Below are 20,297 nucleotides of genomic sequence, written 5' to 3'. Positions count from 1 at the left end.
GAATATTGTGGCTCTTCAGTTCATGAGACTTGGTCACCTCTTCCAAATGCAGCTAGCGTGACCTTTCGTCAGATCCAAAGCAGACAGTCCAGTCTGCAGGCAGGTTGCCCCGTGACCAGTACAGGTATAGCCACTGCCATCTCTGTGTCTGGTGTTTTTCTTTTTAAACACCAAGAAATGACATAGCAAATTACCGCAGAGGACTTTTTCAAGTGTGTGTGTGTGTGTCATTATGACACCCTTAATTATGTAACATAATGTAAGGTGGGTTACATCTATCACTTGTGCCAGAATGAATTTGAAAGCAGTTGTTTTATCAGTTTATAAAAGGAAAAAAAAACCCCTTTGTATGTCACCAGGAATGGACAGAAGTACTAGTGTTCCTTCCAGGTAAATTCTTTTTTTTTTATTGATTAGGGACACTGTGGTCTTGTGGAAAGAGCATTGGCCTAGGAGTCAGAGGACTGGGTTCTAATCGTGGCTCTGCCAGTTGCCTGCTGTGTGACCTTGGGTAAGTCCTTTCTCTGAACCAGTGTTTCCTCTCCTGTAAACCAAGGATTTGACACCCCTTCTCCCTCATACTTGGACTATAAGCCCCGGGCCAGAGACTAAGGGACTGTGTCCAACTCACGTGGCTCAGTGGAAAAGAGCCCGGGCTTTGGAGTCAGAGGTCATGGGTTCAAATTCCCGCTCCGCCAATTGTCAGCTGTGTGACTTTGGGCAAGTCACTTCACTTCTCTGGGCCTCAGTTCCCTCATCTGGAAAATGGGGATGAAGACTGGGACTGCCCCGAGGGACAACCTGATCACCTTGTAATCCCCCCCCCACCCCCAGTGCTTAGAACAGTGCTTTGCACATAGTAAGTGCTTAACAAATGCCATCATTATTATTATTATTATTATTATTATTATTATTATTATTGTGTCACTTGAGTGCTTAGAAGAGTGTTTGACACATAGCACTCAACAAAATACTAGTCTAGCCTAGTGATCATCATCATCATCATCATCATCAATCGTATTTATTGAGCGCTTACTATGTGCAGAGCACTGTACTAAGCGCTTGGGAAGTACAAATTGGCAACATATAGAGACAGTCCCTACCCAACAGTGGGCTCACAGTCTAAAAGGGGGAGACAGAGAACAAAACCAAACATACTAACAGAATAAAATAAATAGAATAGATATGTACAAGTAAATTAAATAAATAAATAGAGTAAAAAAATATGTACAAACATATATACAGAGTGATCTAGTAGAGGAGTGGTGACGTAGAAGTCGGAGGACCTGAGTTCTAATCCCAGCTCTTCTACTTGTCTGATGGGACCTTGAGCAACTCACTTAACTTCCCTATGGCTCAGTTTCTTCAACAGTAAAATATGTGTTCCCCTCTCAGGGTCGCACCTGGGGAGTTTCCAGTCCTCTACCGGTCTCGGCTACGGGAGGGAGAGGCCAGCAGAGGCATAGCCATTCCCTTCCTAGCTTGGGCAGCGGCTAGCGAGTGGAAGGCCATCGGCTACAAGCCAAAACTCCCCCATGCTGGGCCACAGCAGCACGGGAGAGAGTCGAGGGTGGAGACTCGAGTTTACCGTGCGGAAGGCAGGGAACGGAACAAAACATATTAGCAAAATAAAATAAATAGAATAAATATGTACAAATAAAATAAATGGAGTAAGAAATGCATACAAACAAATACCGTAATAATAATAATAATAGTATTTGTCAAGTCCCATGTGGGGCAGGGACTGTGTCCAGCCCCATTTGCTTGTCTCTACCTCAGCGCTTAGTACAGTGCCCGGTACATAGTAAGAGCTTAACAAATGCCACAATTATTATTACTACTACTAATAATAATTATCATATTGGTTAAGCACTATGTGCCAAGCACTGTGCCAAGCACTGGCGTGAATACAAGGCAGTCAGGCCAGATGTTGCCCCCACCCCACAAGAGACTCACAGTTCCAGGAAAGGGGAGGCAGGGATAATAATATCCCTGAGAAGCAGCGTGGCTCAGTGTGGAAAGAGCCCGGGCTCTGGAGTCAAAGGTCATGGGTTCAAATCCCGGCTCCGCCACTTGTCAGCTGTGTGACTTTGGGCAAGTCACTTCACTTCCCTGTGCCTCAGTGACCTCATCTGGACTATAAGCAACCTGATTATGTTGTATCTACTCTAGCACTTAGTACTGTACATGGGATACAGTGAGTGCTTAATAAATACCATTAAAAAAAAGAAATCATAGGTTCCGTGGATTTACTCAGTTTCCAATTTCTTTTAGGGCATTTGTTAAATGCTTGCCTTGTGCCAAGCACTGTCAGCATAGCCTAAGACAAAGACCATACGAGCCTGGGAGTCAGAGGACCTGAGTTTGTATCCTGACTGGGCCATTTGTCTAATGTGTGACCTTGGATAAGTCACTTCTCTGCGCTTCCAGTCCGAAAAAGACTGTGAACCCCATATAAACCCCAGATTGGACCATGTCCAATCTGATTAGTTTGTATCGACCCCAGCACTTAATACAGTGCCTGAAACATAGTGTTTTAACAAATACCATAAAGTAAAATGAACTAAAAAAAAGAACTTTCTTAAGTGCTGAGGTCAATACACGATAATCAGGTTGAATGCATTCCCTATCCCACATGGGGCTCTCAATTTAAATGGGAGAGAGTAGGACTTAATCCCCATTTCATAAATGAGCAAACTGAGGCACAGAAGAGTGAAGTGACTTGCCAGGAGGCAAGTAGCAGAACCGGGATTAGTATGTATTGAGGGTTTATTTTGCGCAGAGCACTCTGCTAAACACGGGGAGAGTACAGTGTAACAGTTGTAGTTACGTTCCCTGCCGACAACGAGCTTACAGTCTAGAATCCTGGTCCTCTTAACTACCATGCCTGTGTTCTTCCAGTGGGCCATGCTGTTCCTTTTAAATCCCTATTTTCTGGGAACTGTTTATAAAAGTGTGTTTATGGTTTCAACATGTTGGCATAATTTCAAGTTAAATGATGAAAATCCAATTTTTTTTTAAATTTAAGCACCTAGGATGCTTTTTGCCAAAGTAATGCATTTTCCTTTAAATTTGCTAGTGTGAAATCCCTTGAAAACTCTTGGGGACGGAGAGCATTCTTCATAATGAAGGTTTAAGTGTTTCAACACAAATGCATCCCATGCATAGATTACATTTGGAAGTGGGCAAGCTTGCAGAATATTTTGGACTGTGGGTCTACTAACTTGCATTTCTAATTGATTTACTTTAAAAAAAAGAAAGAAATAAAACCCTTGAAGAAAATGCCATTGCCTAAGATTATTTCTTTGAAATTTCAGCTAGTACCCATGAGAACTATTTGACTGTTTCATTACAGATAATTAAAACAGTGTAGCTGCATAATTAGAGATGGGCGAACCCATTAGTGTTGTGGATTCAGCAAAACTTCTTGAACTACTTTTCAAATATTTTGGGTTTGCCCAAAATAAAACCACATTTTCTCAACTACTTTTCTTCTTAATATTTAAGCCCATACATATTTCATTAAAAATGTAATCCATATGTCCTTTTTTATTGATATTTTATTCATCAAAACATTTTATGAGTTATTTAATGTCCAAGAAGACTTCTAAGCCCCATAAGCCTATACTGCTTTGAAAAAGGAAGTCACATTTTCCATAGCAAAGTAAAATTTAATATGGGAAGGTTGAGGTTAAATTCTAAGCTCTGAATCTGTTTATTCATGTTAATATTAGCTGGGTCCAGATGCATTACCTCTGCCCTATGTACGATGCTCAGGCTTTGGTTTATTCAGGAAAATTTTCACAGCAAAATTGAATTTGTTCTCATTTTATTGTTGGGAGTAAGAACTGCTTTGTTTTGAATCCTCTTTTAGAGTAACTATTAGCGTCTTTCAGTCATGGTTTTTCAAAAGGTGATTTTTAGAGCATGGATTCATAAAACCATAAAACTGAGGTTTGACAACATTGTTTTGACTAGTAAGCCGAATAAGAGAAGTATTATAGAAACTTGTATTTAAAAATTACATTGTCACATTTAACGAATTAATTTTCTAGAAGAGGAATGTGTGCAGACCAGAAGGTTTAGTAATTATGTAATGCTTTGGATCAGCAGAACTCTAGCTTGAATTAGAGTAGAAAGAGTCTTTTTCTTTCTTTCTTTCTTTTTAATCCCATGAAAGTGCATGTGGCCAGGAACATAGTATGACTTCACAGTGCCATGTTTTAATTTGTGTCTTTTGGGGGATTGTGGGGGGAGGATTGTTACGCCTGCAATCTATAATGGATTCTCATTACTTTTCAAGTCAGTAAAAATGCACCCATTGCCAAAGCATCGGTGTACACATTTGTTGACCAAGAGGGATTCCCCCTTAAACATTTGGGCAGAAGCTGACTTGAAAGCTAAACTAAGCCTCCTATTATGCCCTGCAGACCTATATACTCAGGATCTGTCAGACTAGGAGAAGAAAGGAAAGACTGGAGGCCTCTGAGGGAATGATTTCTGCAGCCTTCCAGAATTCTCTGAATGTTTAGCGCTCCTGAGGGTAATGCTCATACATGCCAATGGTTTATGGAAAGAACCTGGCTCTGGTGTCAGGAGTCCAGACTCGGAGACTAGTCCCAGCTGTTGGCAAATCATTTAATATCTCTCTATTTCACTAAATATTTTAGGTAGGGACAATACCTGCCTCTTCTTACCTCCTTTGAATGTTGTGAGGAAAATATGAGGTAATTGATGTGGAATCACTATGAAGAAAATGAAGGCACTATATAGATTCAAGGTGTCATTGTCATCAATTTATGCTTTGCGTCGTTGAAGGAAAGAAGCCAGTTCTATGCCTTCTAAATCTCCCAGATTGAAACCAATGCACTGAATGATGATCAGTGTTACTAATGATGATTTTGACAAATATGAACTGATCAGCTTTGTTATTGTGCATCAATATAGGGTTGTTTTGCATTACCTCCTGAGGGATTCTATTTATTTTATTTTGTTAGTATGTTTGGTTTTGTTCTCTGTCTCCCCCTTTTAGACTGTGAGCCCACAGTTGGGTAGGGACTGTCTCTATATGTTGCCAACTTGTACTTCCCAAGCGCTTAGTACAGTGCTCTGCACACAGTAAGCACTCAATAAATACGATTGATGATGATGATGATGATATATACTGTCCAACCTGATTGTTATGAGACTGTGCGCTTATTGTGGGCAGGGATTGTCTCTATTGCTGTATTGTACTTTCCCAAGCACTTAGTACAGTGCCCTGCACACAGTAAATGCTCAGTAAATACAATTGAATGAATGAATTTTGTATCTACCCAAGCACTTGGAACAGTGACTGGTACATAGTAAGCGCTTAACAAATACCATAAAAAGGCATCTCTGTGTGTATGTATATGTATTTCCAGACATGTATGCTTATAAGGTGTCCAGTAATCAATCAATGGTATTTGAGTGCTGAGTATAAAGCACTCTACTAAGCGATAGGAAAAGTACAACAAAGCACATATTCCCTTGCACAATAAAGGCTGCTACTTTTACCACTATTACTAATACTGTCACTACGACTACTCAAGAAGACAGGCAAAAATAGAAATGAGAGAGCAAGACGAGGAGTAAGTAAATAACAGTAGTGTGAATGTCAGGATGAGATAGCTGAATAAATAATTGAATATATATATATATATATATATATAAGTTACAGGTTGCTTTGGGTGCCTGTGGGTTGATATGACTCAGGATTTGGTGAATTTTCCACTCAGCCGGCAACGGGGGAGTGTGGAGGCCGCTCAGGGCCGCCGTTATTATTATTATTATTATTATTATTATTTATTGAGCGCATACCATTTGCGCTTGGAAAGTACAATTCAGCAACAAAGCGAGACAGCCCTTGCCCACATCGGGCTCATGGTCTAGCGGTCTAGAAGGGAGAGACAGACATCAAAACAATTAAACAGGCATCAATAACATCAGTATAAATAAGTAGAATTATAGCTATATACACATCAAAACAGTAATGTCACACAGTTTTAGCCAGCTTGTCTCAGTTTGCTTGCAGGCATCCTATTCCAGCTCAACATATAGCAATATTGGGTATCCTTTCATTCATTCAATCATATTTATCGAGTGCTTACCGTGTACAAAGCACTCTACTAAGCATTAAGGAGAGTGCTTATTCTGTTATTCCATCTCTTTACATGCCCTGCCCAGTCAGGGTGATTTGGTGAGAATTTCTTCTATTGTTGATAGGCTGACCACATTCCAAGACCTGGTTATTTGTAATCTTATTTAATATGGTTTTAGCCAATGACTATCATCTGCATGCTAAAAATAGTACAACAAAAAAGAAACTGCTGTGATTTAACTTGGAAATGCTAACTTATTAGGTTTCTAGATTTTAGTGTAATTTTTCCAATCAGATTGTGTCTACCGATTGTATAATACCTACCCATATTGTATTCTCCCAAATGCTTAGTAGTTTCCATCAATTGGAAATGCTTACATCCCTAGACTGTAGGCTGAACATGGGCAGGGGACGTATCTACAAACTCTGTTGAATTGAGCTCTCCCAAGCATTTAGTACGGTGCTCTGCACACGGTAAGCACGCAGTAAATAACATTGATAGATTGATTTTTCTCTTTAGGGTCAGCCCTAGACCAGGTGTGAGGCAGAGGTCAATGGTCTCCATTTTGTTTCTACCTGGTTATGGAGCCTGACAAATAAACATAATGTTTTCATTGCAGCAAATCGTGCGGGGACAAAGCATAAGACGATGCATCGCTTTCCCCACCCCATGAAGCCCACTCTTTGGGGCCCAGTTTTGGTGTTTCGGGAACATAAGGGACAAGGGAATTCACAGTAATTGACCTGAAGTTGTAACTGAACCTTATCTGAAAGCATCCAACCTATCTTGCTGCTTAGGTTTATTTTTGTTGAATTGTTTTTCCATGACATGAATATTATTGTAACTTGCAACTTTCTGTGGAAAACACTTTTCGTCTTTGCTTTTAGGAACTAATTTATTATTCATTTTGCTTTCCAGACATGGCTTGGAGGGATGAATATTCCCTTTCCTCTCACAACTTCGATCATTTGTTGAGCTCACTGCCACCTGAACTGGAGTTCGAACATACCGTCAGTGAAATTGATGAAAAACTTGAAAAAAATGCCAGAAGGTAAAGAGTGCTAATTTAGATTTTTTTAATCAATTTGTTTCATGTTTCATTTTCAGTGGTGAGATTTGTATGGAATCTAGCACATGTGCATAATTTTGAATTTCTATTTGAAAATTCCTCCTTGAATCTGCATCCATAAATCTACCTGCATTCATTCATTCAGTCATATTTATTGAGAGCTTAACTTCAATACCAGGCTAGATGTAGCAAGGATACCTCCATACCAACAGGGTCAATATTTTTGAAGGCTTATGTGCAGCATTGTGTGCAGAGCACTGTACTGAGTACTTGGGGGAGTGCAATACAGCAAAATTTGTTAGACACATTCCCTACCCACAGAGAGCTTCCAGTCCAGAGACATGAGCATTTCCAGTTGACGGAAAGAGGATTTGGGGTTTTCCCAGACTCTGGCCCTTGTCTTCTAACCTCCAGTGTCCACCCCCTAAGCCTCTTCAGGTGGGAAAACTAGTTCTGATTTGGGAAAATTTCTGGGACTATCAAAAGGTACATGTGAAGAACTTTCTTGCTGAGAAAGAGTACCATTGGCCACCTAATGTTTTTCAATCAATCACTCAATCGTATTTATTGAGCGCTTACTATGTGCAGAGCACTGTACTAAGCGCTTGGGAAGTACAAGTTGGCAACACATAGAGACGGTCCCTACCCAACCGTGGGCTCACAGTGTAGTCAGTCTCTCTCTGGGCTGAAATGTAACAAAAAACACTAGTAGCTTTAGGTTGTTACATCCCCCAAAATGGCTGGCTGGAATAATTTGAGCAGGACCATGCTGGCTGTGTAATGCTATCGTCTGAAGTCACATTGTAATTCCAGAAGAATAAAGTCAATTTTTTTTTTTATTACTGGCCTGGAAAAATGGATTTTTTTTCTTTTGTTTGTTTTTTTCAGCAATCAGGGGAAGTGACCCATTTCATATCTAGTTGACAGGTTCTCTTCTAGAGCCTGTTATCCTCTATGAATTAAGTCACATAGGTGCATCTATTTAGGGCATAAAATCTAAGGTTCAGCACCAAGTTAATTTTAGCAGACATCAGCACCATTCACTGTTTTTAACCCACGTACATGATCTTTAGCATATCAACTTATCTGACACATGCATGGCATTTTGGACTTTTCATGTAGCTTTGTCCCTTTGTCCCATTATTCATTCATTCATTCAGTCGTATATATTGAGCGCCTACTGTGTGCAGAGCACCATACTAAGCACTTGGGAAGTACAAATCGGCAACGTATACCGACGGTCCCTTCCCAACAACGGGCTCACAGTCTAGAAGGTGGAGACAGACAGCAACACAAAACAAATAGACAAGTGTCAATACCATCAGAATAAATAGAATTATAGCTATATTACACATCATTAATAAAATAAATAGAGTAATAAATCCATTCACATAGCTGCTACCCTGGACATCTTGAGCATTTTCCCAGCACTCATATGGTTAAGCACTAAAAGTGGCATTTTACCAAGGTATCATTGTACTTACTGTAGTCTATCTGATCACATCTGTGACATTTACATTACTCTAAGGCAATTCATTGGGTTTATTTTGCCAAGAAATAGTTTAAGAATCAGAATGATACACTTTGAGTATCAAGTATACAAAGTATACAAAGTATCAAGTAAATACCTTGACCTGAAGCTGTGGGGAAGACATTCTACAAAAATCTGTTAAACCAATTTCAGACCCTGCCGTTTTAGAACCTTCCATCTAAAATAATGTTCATTCATTCAATCATATTCATTGAGCGCTTACTGTATGCAGAGCACTGTACTAAGTGCTTGGAAAGTACAATTCAGCAACAGAGAGAGAATATCCTTGTCCACATCAGGCTCACAGTCTAGAAGGGGGGAGACAGACATCAAAACAAGTAAACAGGCATCAATATAAATAAAAAGAATTATAGATATGTACATATATATAGACAAGTGCTGTGGGGTGGGAAGGGTTAGAGCGAAGGGAGAAAGTTGGGATGATGGTGAGGGGAGGGGGAGCTGATGAAGAAAAGTGGTCTTAGTCTGGGAAGTCCTCTTGGAGGAGGTGAGCCTTCAGTAGGGCTTTCAAAGGGGGAGGTGTGATTGTTTGACTATTAAAATGGTAGTCAATATAGATTAATCAATCAGTGGTATTTATGGAGTGCTTACCATGTGCAGAGCATTTAGCGCTTAGGAGGTCAATAAAGCATGTATCCAAATGTTTCCGTGTAAGTTTGAGGGTTAAGAAATTACCCTCACCCTCCCCTCACCCCCCAACAAAAAAACTTTTGTAAAATATTCGCATGCTTTCTTTGGGGAAGCAGCAGGAAGCAGCATGGCCCAATGGAAAGAGCCCGGGCTTTGGAGGCAGAGGTCATGGGTTCGAGTCCTGCCTCCACCACAAGTCTGCTGTGTGACCTTGGGCAAGTCACTTAACTTCTCTGAGCCTCAGTTACCCCATCTGTAGAAATGGGGATTAAGACTATGAGCCCTACGTGGGACAACTTGATCACATTGTATCCCCCCCAGCGCTTAGAACAGTGCTTTGCATGTAGTAAGCGCTTAACAAATGCCATGATTATTATTATTATTATTTGGGGGTTCAGTGTCACTATAACATTCAGTTCTGCCGTAGTGCATGTTTTCCCTGCACATTTTGGCTAGACCATTATCAGGCAATTAGGGAGTGTTTATCCAACAAACTGAGTCTGTTGGGACACAGAATGTTCTAGTGTTGGAAAAAACAGCTTGTACGCTCACATGTGCACATGGGCCTGTGCATACCTTCAGAACAGGTATTTCAGCACAAGGTTTCCATAACATAGGGTTTTGCAGAAATGAAACTCCTGTGTTATAGGAGAACCAGCTGCATAAGGCAATGAAAACTCCCCAGGTAGGATTTTCAAAGCTACGCATTCAACAAGAAAATAATATTAAACAGCAGGATTGATTACTCTCTCTCTCTCTTTCTCTCTTTCACTCTTGCTCTCTATATATACACACATACATATATATATATATACTATATATATATCTGTATAAATATTCAAATATTTGGACTTGAAATTCAATAGTTTAAAATTTCCACTAGTTTAAAAAGCAAAATATGATGAAGAACATGTGGACGTAATTTTTAAATTAAAAAATATTTTTATTGACCATATATTAAAGGTAACGTAGAGGGAAATCATCTCAAGTGACCATTGATCTTCACAAGGGATAAAATAAAGTAGCTGCTGTGTGTGTAACATGCTACATTTGGAATAAAGTCCATTTTTCATCAAATTCAATTATATTTTTATTATGCCCCAGAGAATAAACAAATAGTATACCGTATATATTTTTTAAAAAATAAAATACTGAATAATAACTATGATTCAGAAGGGTGTAAATCACTTGTACACTCATTTATTGCCTTCAACAGAATAGCTTTTAGAAAATTGTATGTCACGACAAATCAGTCACACTGCACTTACACTGCACTAGTTGAATTACCTTTGGCGTTTTTGTATTCTAACAGTTCTATTTGTCTCCCAGTGGTATAGATTGAATAAGTAATGAATAACTGTATAATAAGTTTTTGGTACTTAAAAAGAAAAACATTGGTAATTCATTGTTAAATTGAGCAGTCTTTGTTATACCTGCATTTTTGAAGGTTTTTTCCTAACAATGAGGTTTTTTTTTTTTTCTTTTCTGAATACCATCTGTTTTATGAGTCATAAGGTTCCTCGGTGACCCAGACCAGTGATTCATAAGAATAGGTCGGTTGACTCGGGGGTCCCAGAACTTTCACCTCCTCTTTTATGGTAGGGCTGCTATTCAAGTCTATTCAGCGCTTAGAACAGTGCTTGGCACATAGTAAGCGCTTAACAAGTGCCGTCATTATTATTGCAATATCTTATAGTCAAGGTGGTGCTGTTTGACATTAAAATGTCCTGTAATGGAAATAGTGGAGAGTGAGTCATATACTCTAAACACTTCTAAATTGGCAATTAGAAGGTAAATATTTGCCAAATTTGGAATCTAGATACCTCCTCCCCAGGTTCTGTGAGCCTAATCATCATCATCAATCATATTTATTGAGCGCTTACTGTGTGCAGAGCACTGTACTAAGCGCTTGGGAAGTACAAATTGGCAACATATAGAGACAGTCCCTGCCCAACAGTGGGCTCGCAGTCTAAAAGGGGGAGACAGAGAACAAAACCAAACATACTAACAAAATAAAATAAATAGAATAGATATGTACAAGTAAAATAAATAAATAGAGTAATAAATATGTACAAACATATATACATAAATGACAGGGTGCCCCAAATTAATCTCTAAAACCTCAAATTTTGAGTAGAATGATACTCAATTAACAAGGCTTTGGGTTCGTTAATCAGTGTTATTTATTGAGCACTTGTGTGCAGAACACTATACTAGGCATTTGGGAGAGTGCAGTAGAGTTGGTAGATATGTTCCCTGGCTGCAGGGAGCTTAAGGTTTAATTCAGGTTCCTTCACTAATTTGACACAAACTAATTTCGTTCTGAAACTGCTTAGTCATTTAAAAGATATGACTTATATTAAGTCATTGTCCCTCCCTGTTTGGTTTGAAAAGTTTAAGACAGCAATTTCCATCTTATGTGAAGACTTCAGTATTCTCATATGCTGAACCTTAGAGATACCTCAGGAAACAGACGTTTTGACGGTTGACAGCAGAATTACTATCAATTTTTATCCCTAAAACAGGAAGCACCATTAAATCTAGGTGTTCTTGTTTTTTTTAATTAAAAAATTCAGAATTGAATAATTTTTTTAAAAAATAGCTCCTTAGTGATTTCTCTGTTCATATCTTTTTCAAGTAATTGGAAGGTTAATTTTGAATTTTGTATTACTTTTGTAGCACAGACAATTTTCCCAAAATATAATCTGAAAGCTCATTGAGGGTAGGTTATGTGTCTTTCATTATATTGTACTCGCCCAAGTGCTTAGTACGGTGCTTTATGCTCAATAAATATAATCGATTGATTGATTACCTAGGAAAATTTACTTCAGAATTTTTAATATCCTGAAGGAGAGGCAGGAAGAAATCTGCAGTGATGTCATCAAAATTTCTTTGCTAAGGTACATTCAAAGTTCTACTGTAGGAAATATCCATAAGTTTTGTTGTTGGACAGGAAAATGAAAGTGATATTGCAATATTTTATAGACACCAAAGCAGATATAAATTGAAAATGATTCCTCTAGGAAATACCATCACATTATCCTGACAGAGTATTTGAGACTTGCAGGATTTTAAAGAAGCGCTGCAGATTCATTTTGAATACTTTCTTATTTTTCTAAGTTTTCCCCCTCCTCACATGTCTGTAGTGCCTATTTTTGTAAGTGGGCCTATCCCAGGATAATTAATCACGGAACCAAATGTTTAGCTGAGTTTTTGAGGCATACTCAAAGGTATACATTTCTTTTTGAACTGTTCCAGTTGCCTCTTCCTTAGGCCCACCTTGGTGTGAATAGCAAGGTGTTTAACCCTATTTCCTTGGCCAGATTCCAAATGGACTCATTACATGTTGCCTTACTTGAGTGGGATAATTACCGACTGTGGGTTAGTGAAGCCTAATATGATTCCTGGGATCAACAAGTGATCTGTGTTTTCTCGATGGGAAGAGGCTCCCCATTGTAATCATACACCAATGAGACGATAGCAATGGAGTGAAGCGTAGCTCAGTGGAAAGAGCATGGACTTGAGAGTCGGAGGTCATGGGTTCTAATCCCGGCTCTGCCACTTGTCGGCTGTGTGACTTTGGGCAAGTCACTTCTCTGGGACTCAGTTCCCTCATCTGTAAAATGGGGATTAAGACTGTGAGCCCCATGTGAGACAATCTGATTACCTTGTGGATACAAGGATGCCCAGCACTTAGAACCGTGCTTGGCACACAGAAAGTGCTTAACAAATGGTGGTGGTGGTAGTAGTAGTAGTAGTAGTAGTAGTATCATTATTATTATTATTTAGACTTGAAATTTCAGAATTGCCATTAGAAACGCTCTTAGCTGTTACCTATATTTTGCCAGAATTAGTGGTATATCCATTTGATGGTATTTGTGGAACACTGAACTTAGTGCATGGGAGAGTACATTATACTGGAGTTGGTAGACACACCTCCTGCCCTCAGGGAGCTTATAGTCTAGACAGACATTAAAATAAATTACAGATACGGGATATGGCAGAATATAAGGATATGTATATGCATACCGTGGGGCTGGATGAAGGGGAGCGAATCAAATTGCTTAAAGGGTAGGACCCACGTGCATAGGTGATGCAGAATGGAGGGCGACTAAGTGGGGAAATGAGGGCTTAGAGAAGATATGGTTTTAGTACATCTTTGAAAGTTGGGAGAGTGATGGTCTACATCCCAGTCTTTAGTTGCTATAAACTTCTTCATACCACTTTCTGCCACGGTCCAGTAGTATTTATTGAGCTCTTACTGTATGCAGAGCCCTGAGCTAAGTGTTTGGGAAAGCACATTATAGTTGAACGATCCTTACAATCTAGATGTGACTTCCTGTCATTCTTCTTGACAGCTCATTGACTCCACATTCAAGGAAAGGTAGTGATCCTTGACTATTTCATCACTTGTATTACCAATTAATATTTACTAAGCATCGATTAGGTGTAAATCATTTCTCTCAAAGTGGCACAAGAGGTTCCATCCATGGGAGTTTTCAGCCACAGGATTTTCTTGGCAGAGTTTTTTAGGGACTTTACCTTGCTGCCTTGAGGAAGGTATTCTTCTGAACAAAATTAGTGAAGATCCAAGTGAATTGACACTTTTAAAGACCCCACCTCCTTTAGTTCTCATTTGATCATGTGTTATCATCCAAATTAATGCATGCCTTATTCCAGACCGCCTTTATTTTCAAAAGTGAGGCCTCTTTCATTTCACAAGTAATCGCTTTGCCACATGATGTTTTTTGATTTTATAGTTCCCTTCTTTTCCTTTCTTTCAAACAACAATTCCTCTGGGAATGTGTGTTTTGTTTGAAATTTGGTGGCAAACCCACAGTAAAGCAGTAAGTGGAGGTAGGGTTCTTGGGAATTTCAAAGCATATAGATGGCATGGTTCGTGTGTGTGTGTGTGTGTGTGTGTGTGTTATATAGATACACACACATACATATTTTATTCTTCAATTTTAACTACAAATTTGGAAGAAGTCCCAGTTTGAGAATGAAAAAATCCAAACATATCTGTATTTCAAGTGTTCTTTTTATTGAGCTTTTCTTTTGAAATCAGAATAGATGCAGAACATGAATAAGAAGAAAGCCAAAGTTTGAAATAATTATATTTACTCAAACCAGCTGCAAAATCAGGTAACTGTAAACTCTATAGTAATGCAAGATAAACATTTCAGTATGCAGTTTATACCTTTAGATCTTTTCCCCTACCAACAGGGTCATCTTTATTAAATGCCTAAAAGAATAAAAAGGAAAAAAAAAGTGCGCTGTACTAATAGGGGGAAAGAAAAAGGTTTCCCCTCTCCCTCCACTCCAGTCCCAGACTTCACTCGGCTGCGCGGATCATTTTTCTACAAAAACGCTCAGGACATGTTTCCCCACTCCTCAAGAAACTCCACGGTTGCCCATCCACCGCCACATCAAACAAAAACTCCTCACCATTGGCTTTAAAGCCCTCAATCACCTAGCCCTGTTCCTCAATCTCATCTACCTCACCAGTGACCCCAAGCCCAAATCCTTCCTCTGGCCTTGACCGCCCTCCTTCCTCATATAATAATGATGATGGCATTTGTGAAGCGCTTATTATGTGCAAAGCACTGTTCTAAGCGCTGGGGGATCAGGTCGTCCCATGTGGGGCTCACAGTGAGCCCACTGTTGGGTAGGGACTGTCTCTATATGTTGCCAACTTGTACTTCCCAAGCGCTTAGTACAGTGCTCTGCACACAGTAAGCGCTCAATAAATACGATTGATTGATTGATTTACAGATGAGGTCACTGAGACACAGAGAAGTGAAGTGACTTGCCCAAAGTCACACAGCTGACAAGTGGTGGAGCCAGGATTAGAACCCATGTCTCGCATATCTGAGAGACAATTACTTTCCCCTGCTTCAAAGCCTCGAAGCAGGGTGGCTCAGTGGAAAGAGCACGGACTTTGGAGTCAGAGGTCATGGGTTCAAATGCCGGCTCTGCCAATTGTCAGCTGTGTGACTTTGGGCGAGCCACTTAACTTCTCTGTGCCTCAGTTACTTCATCTGTAAAATGGGGATTAAAACTGTAAGCCCCCCCGTGGGACAACCTGATCATCTTGTAACCTCTCAAGCGTTTAGAACAGTGCTTTGCACATAGTAAGTGCTTAATAAATGCCATTATTATTATTATCATCATCATTATTATTATTCCCTAAGCCCCCCTTTCCTCTTCTCCCAGTCCCTTCTGCGTCGCCCTGATTTGCTCCCTTTTGACCATCCTCCCTTCCAGCCCCAAGGCACTTATGTGCGTACTCTGTAATTTATTTATATTAATGTCTGTCTTGTCCCCTCTAGACTGTACACTCATTCTGGGGAGGGAATGTGTCTATTTATTGTATAGTGTCTTATACATTTATAAGACACTTGTAGTGTCTTATACTATTTATTGTATAGTACAGTTCTCTGTGCTCAATAAATACAATTGACTGATTGATTGATTGATAGGTGTATTGTACTCCCCCAAGCACTTAGTAGAATACTCTGCACATAGGAAGGTGTCAATAAATACAGTTGAATGAAAGAATGAGAAAGCTGGCATCATTCAATTCATACAGAAAAAGTTTTAAAATCTGAAATAAACAGAATAAGCCAAGCAAGTCTGTTTCACTTGTTTGTCAGACCCTGAGAAATTCTAACCCATAAAACTAAAATAATTTAGAATTGTTTGTGTTGTGAAGACATTTTGTCTGCTTTATTCAGTGACAAAGATGAATTTTATGTTATAATCAGTCAACCAATCATATTGAGCACTAATTTTGTGCAGAGCACTGTACTAAGCGCTTGGAAGCGTACAGTATAACAGAGTTCGTAGACATGTTCCCTACCCACAACAAGCTTACAGTCTAGAGGAATGTAACCCTGTAATGCTGTACAGTAAATCCATAGTATTTATTGAGCATTTACTCTATGCTCAGGACTGTACTAAGTGCTTGGGAGTGTACAATAGAGTTAATAATGAAGTGGCATGGGCTTGGGAGTCAGAGGACATAGGTTCAAATCCTGACTCTGCACTTGTCTGCTGTGTGACCTTGGGCAAGTCACTTAACTTCTCTGTGCATCAGTTACCTCATCTGTAAAATGGGGATTAAGACTGTGAGCCTCACGTGGGACAACCTGATTAATTTATATCTACCCCAGCACCTAGAACAGTGCTTGGCACATATTAAGTGCTTAACAAATGCCAAATATAAAAAGATTCATTCATTCATTGTCATATTTATTGATCACTTACTGTGTGCAGAGCACTGTACTAAGCACTTATTATTAGTAGTAAGTCTGATCCTGGTTCCCAATTATACAACCTAGATGGGGAGACAAACATGAAAATATAGGGAGGGAACAACAACAATAATATGTAAATATATGCATCACTGCTGTGCAGTAGCTGCAGTTTCAGTTTTCAAAGTTGACTTTATTAATCCTTTTATGGATTTTTCATTTGAATTCTATTCAGCTGTTTAATGTATTTTGTGTCTCTTTAAATTATACTTTGGATGTCGTACAGTTTAGCAATTTAGCCCTCTTCTTTCACCTGTTGATTCTGCTCAGTCTTTTCAACTTTTCTGTACATATGAACACAAATACAAACCAGATAAATTTTACTTTACTTCAACTCTTCTCCCTTGGTTTCACATGACAGAAAAGACTATAGCCACTGTTAATGTAAAACTGTTTAGTTGACTCTCATCTTAAGCTATATGTAGCTCTCTTTATTTCTCTCTTCATCTCCTCCCCTCCTCCTCCTCTTCCCCTTCTGTAGAAGGTCCAGTTATCCCAGCCTCCAGGAGAACCTTCTGCAGTTGATTTTTTTATGGTATTTGTTAAGCGCTTACTATGTGTCAAACTGTCAAAGACTGTTCTAAGCTCTGGGGTAGGTACAAGTTAATTTGGTCCAACAGAGTCCCTGTCCCACGTGGGGCTCACGGTCTAAGGAGGAGGGAGAACAGGTATTTAATTCTCATTTTACAGTTTAGGAAACTGAGGCACAGAGCCCAAGTCCTCTGACTTCCAGGTTCGAGGTCTTTCCAGGAAGCCACGCCGCTTCTTGTCTCCCCGCAATATATCCCTCCACGGACCACGTCAGCACTTCTCCACCACCCAAGCCCTTAGGACCACCCCCCCAAAGTTATGTGGGTTCAAATCTTTATACTCTACTCCTCCTCCTATTTGTAATATATTCTAATGTCTGCCTTCCCTGCTAGACTGTAGCCTTTCCACGGGCAGGGATCATGTCTACTAATTGTATTGTACTCTCCCAAGCACTTAGTATAGTGCTCAGGACCTAATAGGTATCTCGAAGAGTATTGATTGATTGATTGATTTCTTTTGGAAGGTTGGATACATCCAATATATGGTAGCAACCTGGAGAAACAGTTATAAATACTTTGGACCATTTGAACTTCTCTCAAGGAAACTTTTTGCCAACTCTTGGGAAAGCATATTCATTCATTTATTCATTCAATCAATCGTATTTATTGAACACTTACTGTATGCAGAGCACTGTACTAAGCGCTTGGGAAGTACAAGTTGGTGACATATAGAGACGGTCCCTACCCAACAATGGGCTCACAGTCTAGAAGGGGGAGACAGACAACAAAACAAAACATGTGGACAGGTGTCAAGTCGTCAGAATAGAGGGAGGGATGAGGGGGAGAGGAAGGAGGGGGCTCAGAGTGGGAAGGCCTCCTGGAGGAGGTGAGCTCTCAGTAGGGCCTTGAAGGGAGGAAGAGAGCTAGCTTGGCGGATGTGGGGAGGGAACTTCACTGAACTCCGTCCTTTCCCGAATCTCCTTCTGGCTCTCTGACTTATTCTTCTCAGTCTCTTTTGGCCAGCCTCTCCTGGAAAACCTCAAACAAAACATGTCCAAAACAGAATTCTTTCTGTTCTGTTTGTCCTGTTCTCCCATCTTTCCCATCACTGGAGACCACGCCACTCTCCTCTCTGTCTCACAAACACATAACCTTGGCATTATCCTCGACTCATGTCTCTCATTCAACCTACATATTCAATTTGTCACCAGATCCTGTTGGTTCTACCTTCACAACATCGCTAAAATCCACCCTTTCCTATCCATCCAAACTGCTACTGTTCTGATCCAAGCACTTATCCTTCCTGCCTTTTTTTTTTAAATGGTATTTGTTAAGCGCTTACTATGTACAAAGAAAGCACTGTTCTAAGCGCTGCCGAGGTTACAAGGTGATCAGGTTGTCCCACGGGGGGCTCACAGTTTTAATCCCCATTTTCCAGATGAGATAACAGAGGCACAGAGAAGTTAAGTGACTTGCCCAAAGTCACACAGCTGACTGTTGGCGGAGCCGGGATTTGAACCCATGACCTCTGACTCCAAAGCCACCACATCTGCCTCCTCGCTGACTTCCCTGCTTCCTGTCTCTTTCTACTCCAGTCCGTACTTCAAGCTGTTGCTAGGATCCCTTTTCTTGAAGACTGTTTAGTCCAGATCTCCTCACTTCTCAAGAAGCTCCAGCGATTGCCCCTCTACCTCAGCATCGGATGGAAACTCCGTACCTTCAGCTTTAAAGCGCTCAATCAGATCACCCCCTCCTACCTTACCTCACTGATATCCTACTCCATTCATTCATTCATTCATTCATAGTAAGCGCTCAATAAATACGATTGATGATGATGATGATGATTCAATCGTATTTATTGAGCACTTACTGTGTGCAGAGCACTATTCTAAGCACTTGGGAAGTACAAGTTGGCCAGCCTGCACGTTTCACTGTTGCTCCGGCTTCCTCACTGTGTCTCGATCTTGTCTAATTTGTTGCTGACCCCCACCCATGTCCTGCATGTGGCTTTGAATCCCTTTCCCCTCCATAGATGCCAGACCCCCACTCTCCCCACTTTCATCATCATCATCAATCGTATTTATTGAGCGCTTGCTGTGTGCAGAGCACTGTACTAAGCGCTTGGGAAGTACAAGTTGGCAACATTTAGAGACAGTCCCTACCCAACAGTGGGCTCACAGTCTAAAAGGGGGAGACAGAGAACAAAACCAAACATACTAACAAAATAAAATAAATAGAATAGATATGTACAAGTAAAATAAATAAATAAATAAATAGAGTAATAAATATGTACAAACATATATACATATATACAGGTATATACATATTTACAGGTATGCACTTTACCTACATATATACACACATATACACTTTCAAAGCCTTAAGGCCACATCTCCTCCAAGGGACTTTTCCCGATAAAGCCCTCTTATCTCTGACTTCCCTTTCCTTCTGTGCACCTGATATGGACCTCAGCCTCAGTTCCACAGCACTCATGTACACATTTGTAATTGATTTATTTTAATGTCTATCTCTGCCACTCGACCATAAGTTCCTTGTGATCAGGGAACGTGTCCACACATTTGTAATTGATTTATTTTAATGTCTATCTCTGCCGCTCGACCATAAGTTCCTTGTGATCAGGCAACGTGTCTACCAACTCTTTTGTATTGTACTCTCCCAAGTGCTTAGTAAAGCATACAGTTAGTGTTCAATAATTGCTATAGATAGGCGTTTTCTAGAAGCCAGTTTCGTATTTCAACTCTGTTCTTACACACATGGGAAAAATGAATGTAATTCTGTCATTAAACTGTGATTCCTTTAACTAATATCTACTAGGGAGGTGCATAGATTAATCTTACATTTGATGATTTAGTGCACTGTATTAAAATTTTTATATAAGCAGATGAAATAGGTTATGTCTTATTTGGAAGGTTGTGCAAAATTATGAATATAGAATCAAATACATTATTTTTATTTACTGATTTTTAGTATTTAAAACAGGATTATCAGCTAAAATTTGAACTGTAATACATTTTTTTCATCTTGACTGACAAATGCTTGTGTTAAATTCTTCATTTT

General features: G+C 39.7%; 1 protein-coding gene across 1 annotated transcript in view; it reads left to right on the top strand.

The window, feature by feature from the left end:
• The first annotated feature begins 483 nt into the window (after window positions 1-483).
• The window catches only part of KIAA0825 (KIAA0825 ortholog), a 330,993-nt gene continuing 311,179 nt past the window's right edge, over window positions 484-20,297 (top strand). Inside the window, exons 1-2 of the mRNA XM_038765660.1 lie at window positions 484-511; window positions 7,041-7,173. Coding sequence (XP_038621588.1) covers window positions 7,043-7,173 — 131 coding nt within the window. The 5' untranslated portion in view covers window positions 484-511; window positions 7,041-7,042. The remainder of the gene's footprint in view (window positions 512-7,040; window positions 7,174-20,297) is intronic.

The sequence above is a fragment of the Tachyglossus aculeatus genome, chromosome 23 (assembly GCF_015852505.1).
Source record: "Tachyglossus aculeatus isolate mTacAcu1 chromosome 23, mTacAcu1.pri, whole genome shotgun sequence".
NCBI lineage: Eukaryota > Metazoa > Chordata > Mammalia > Monotremata > Tachyglossidae > Tachyglossus > Tachyglossus aculeatus.
Note: the sequence above shows the minus strand (reverse complement) of the source record. Positions and strands in the feature narration are given on the sequence as shown.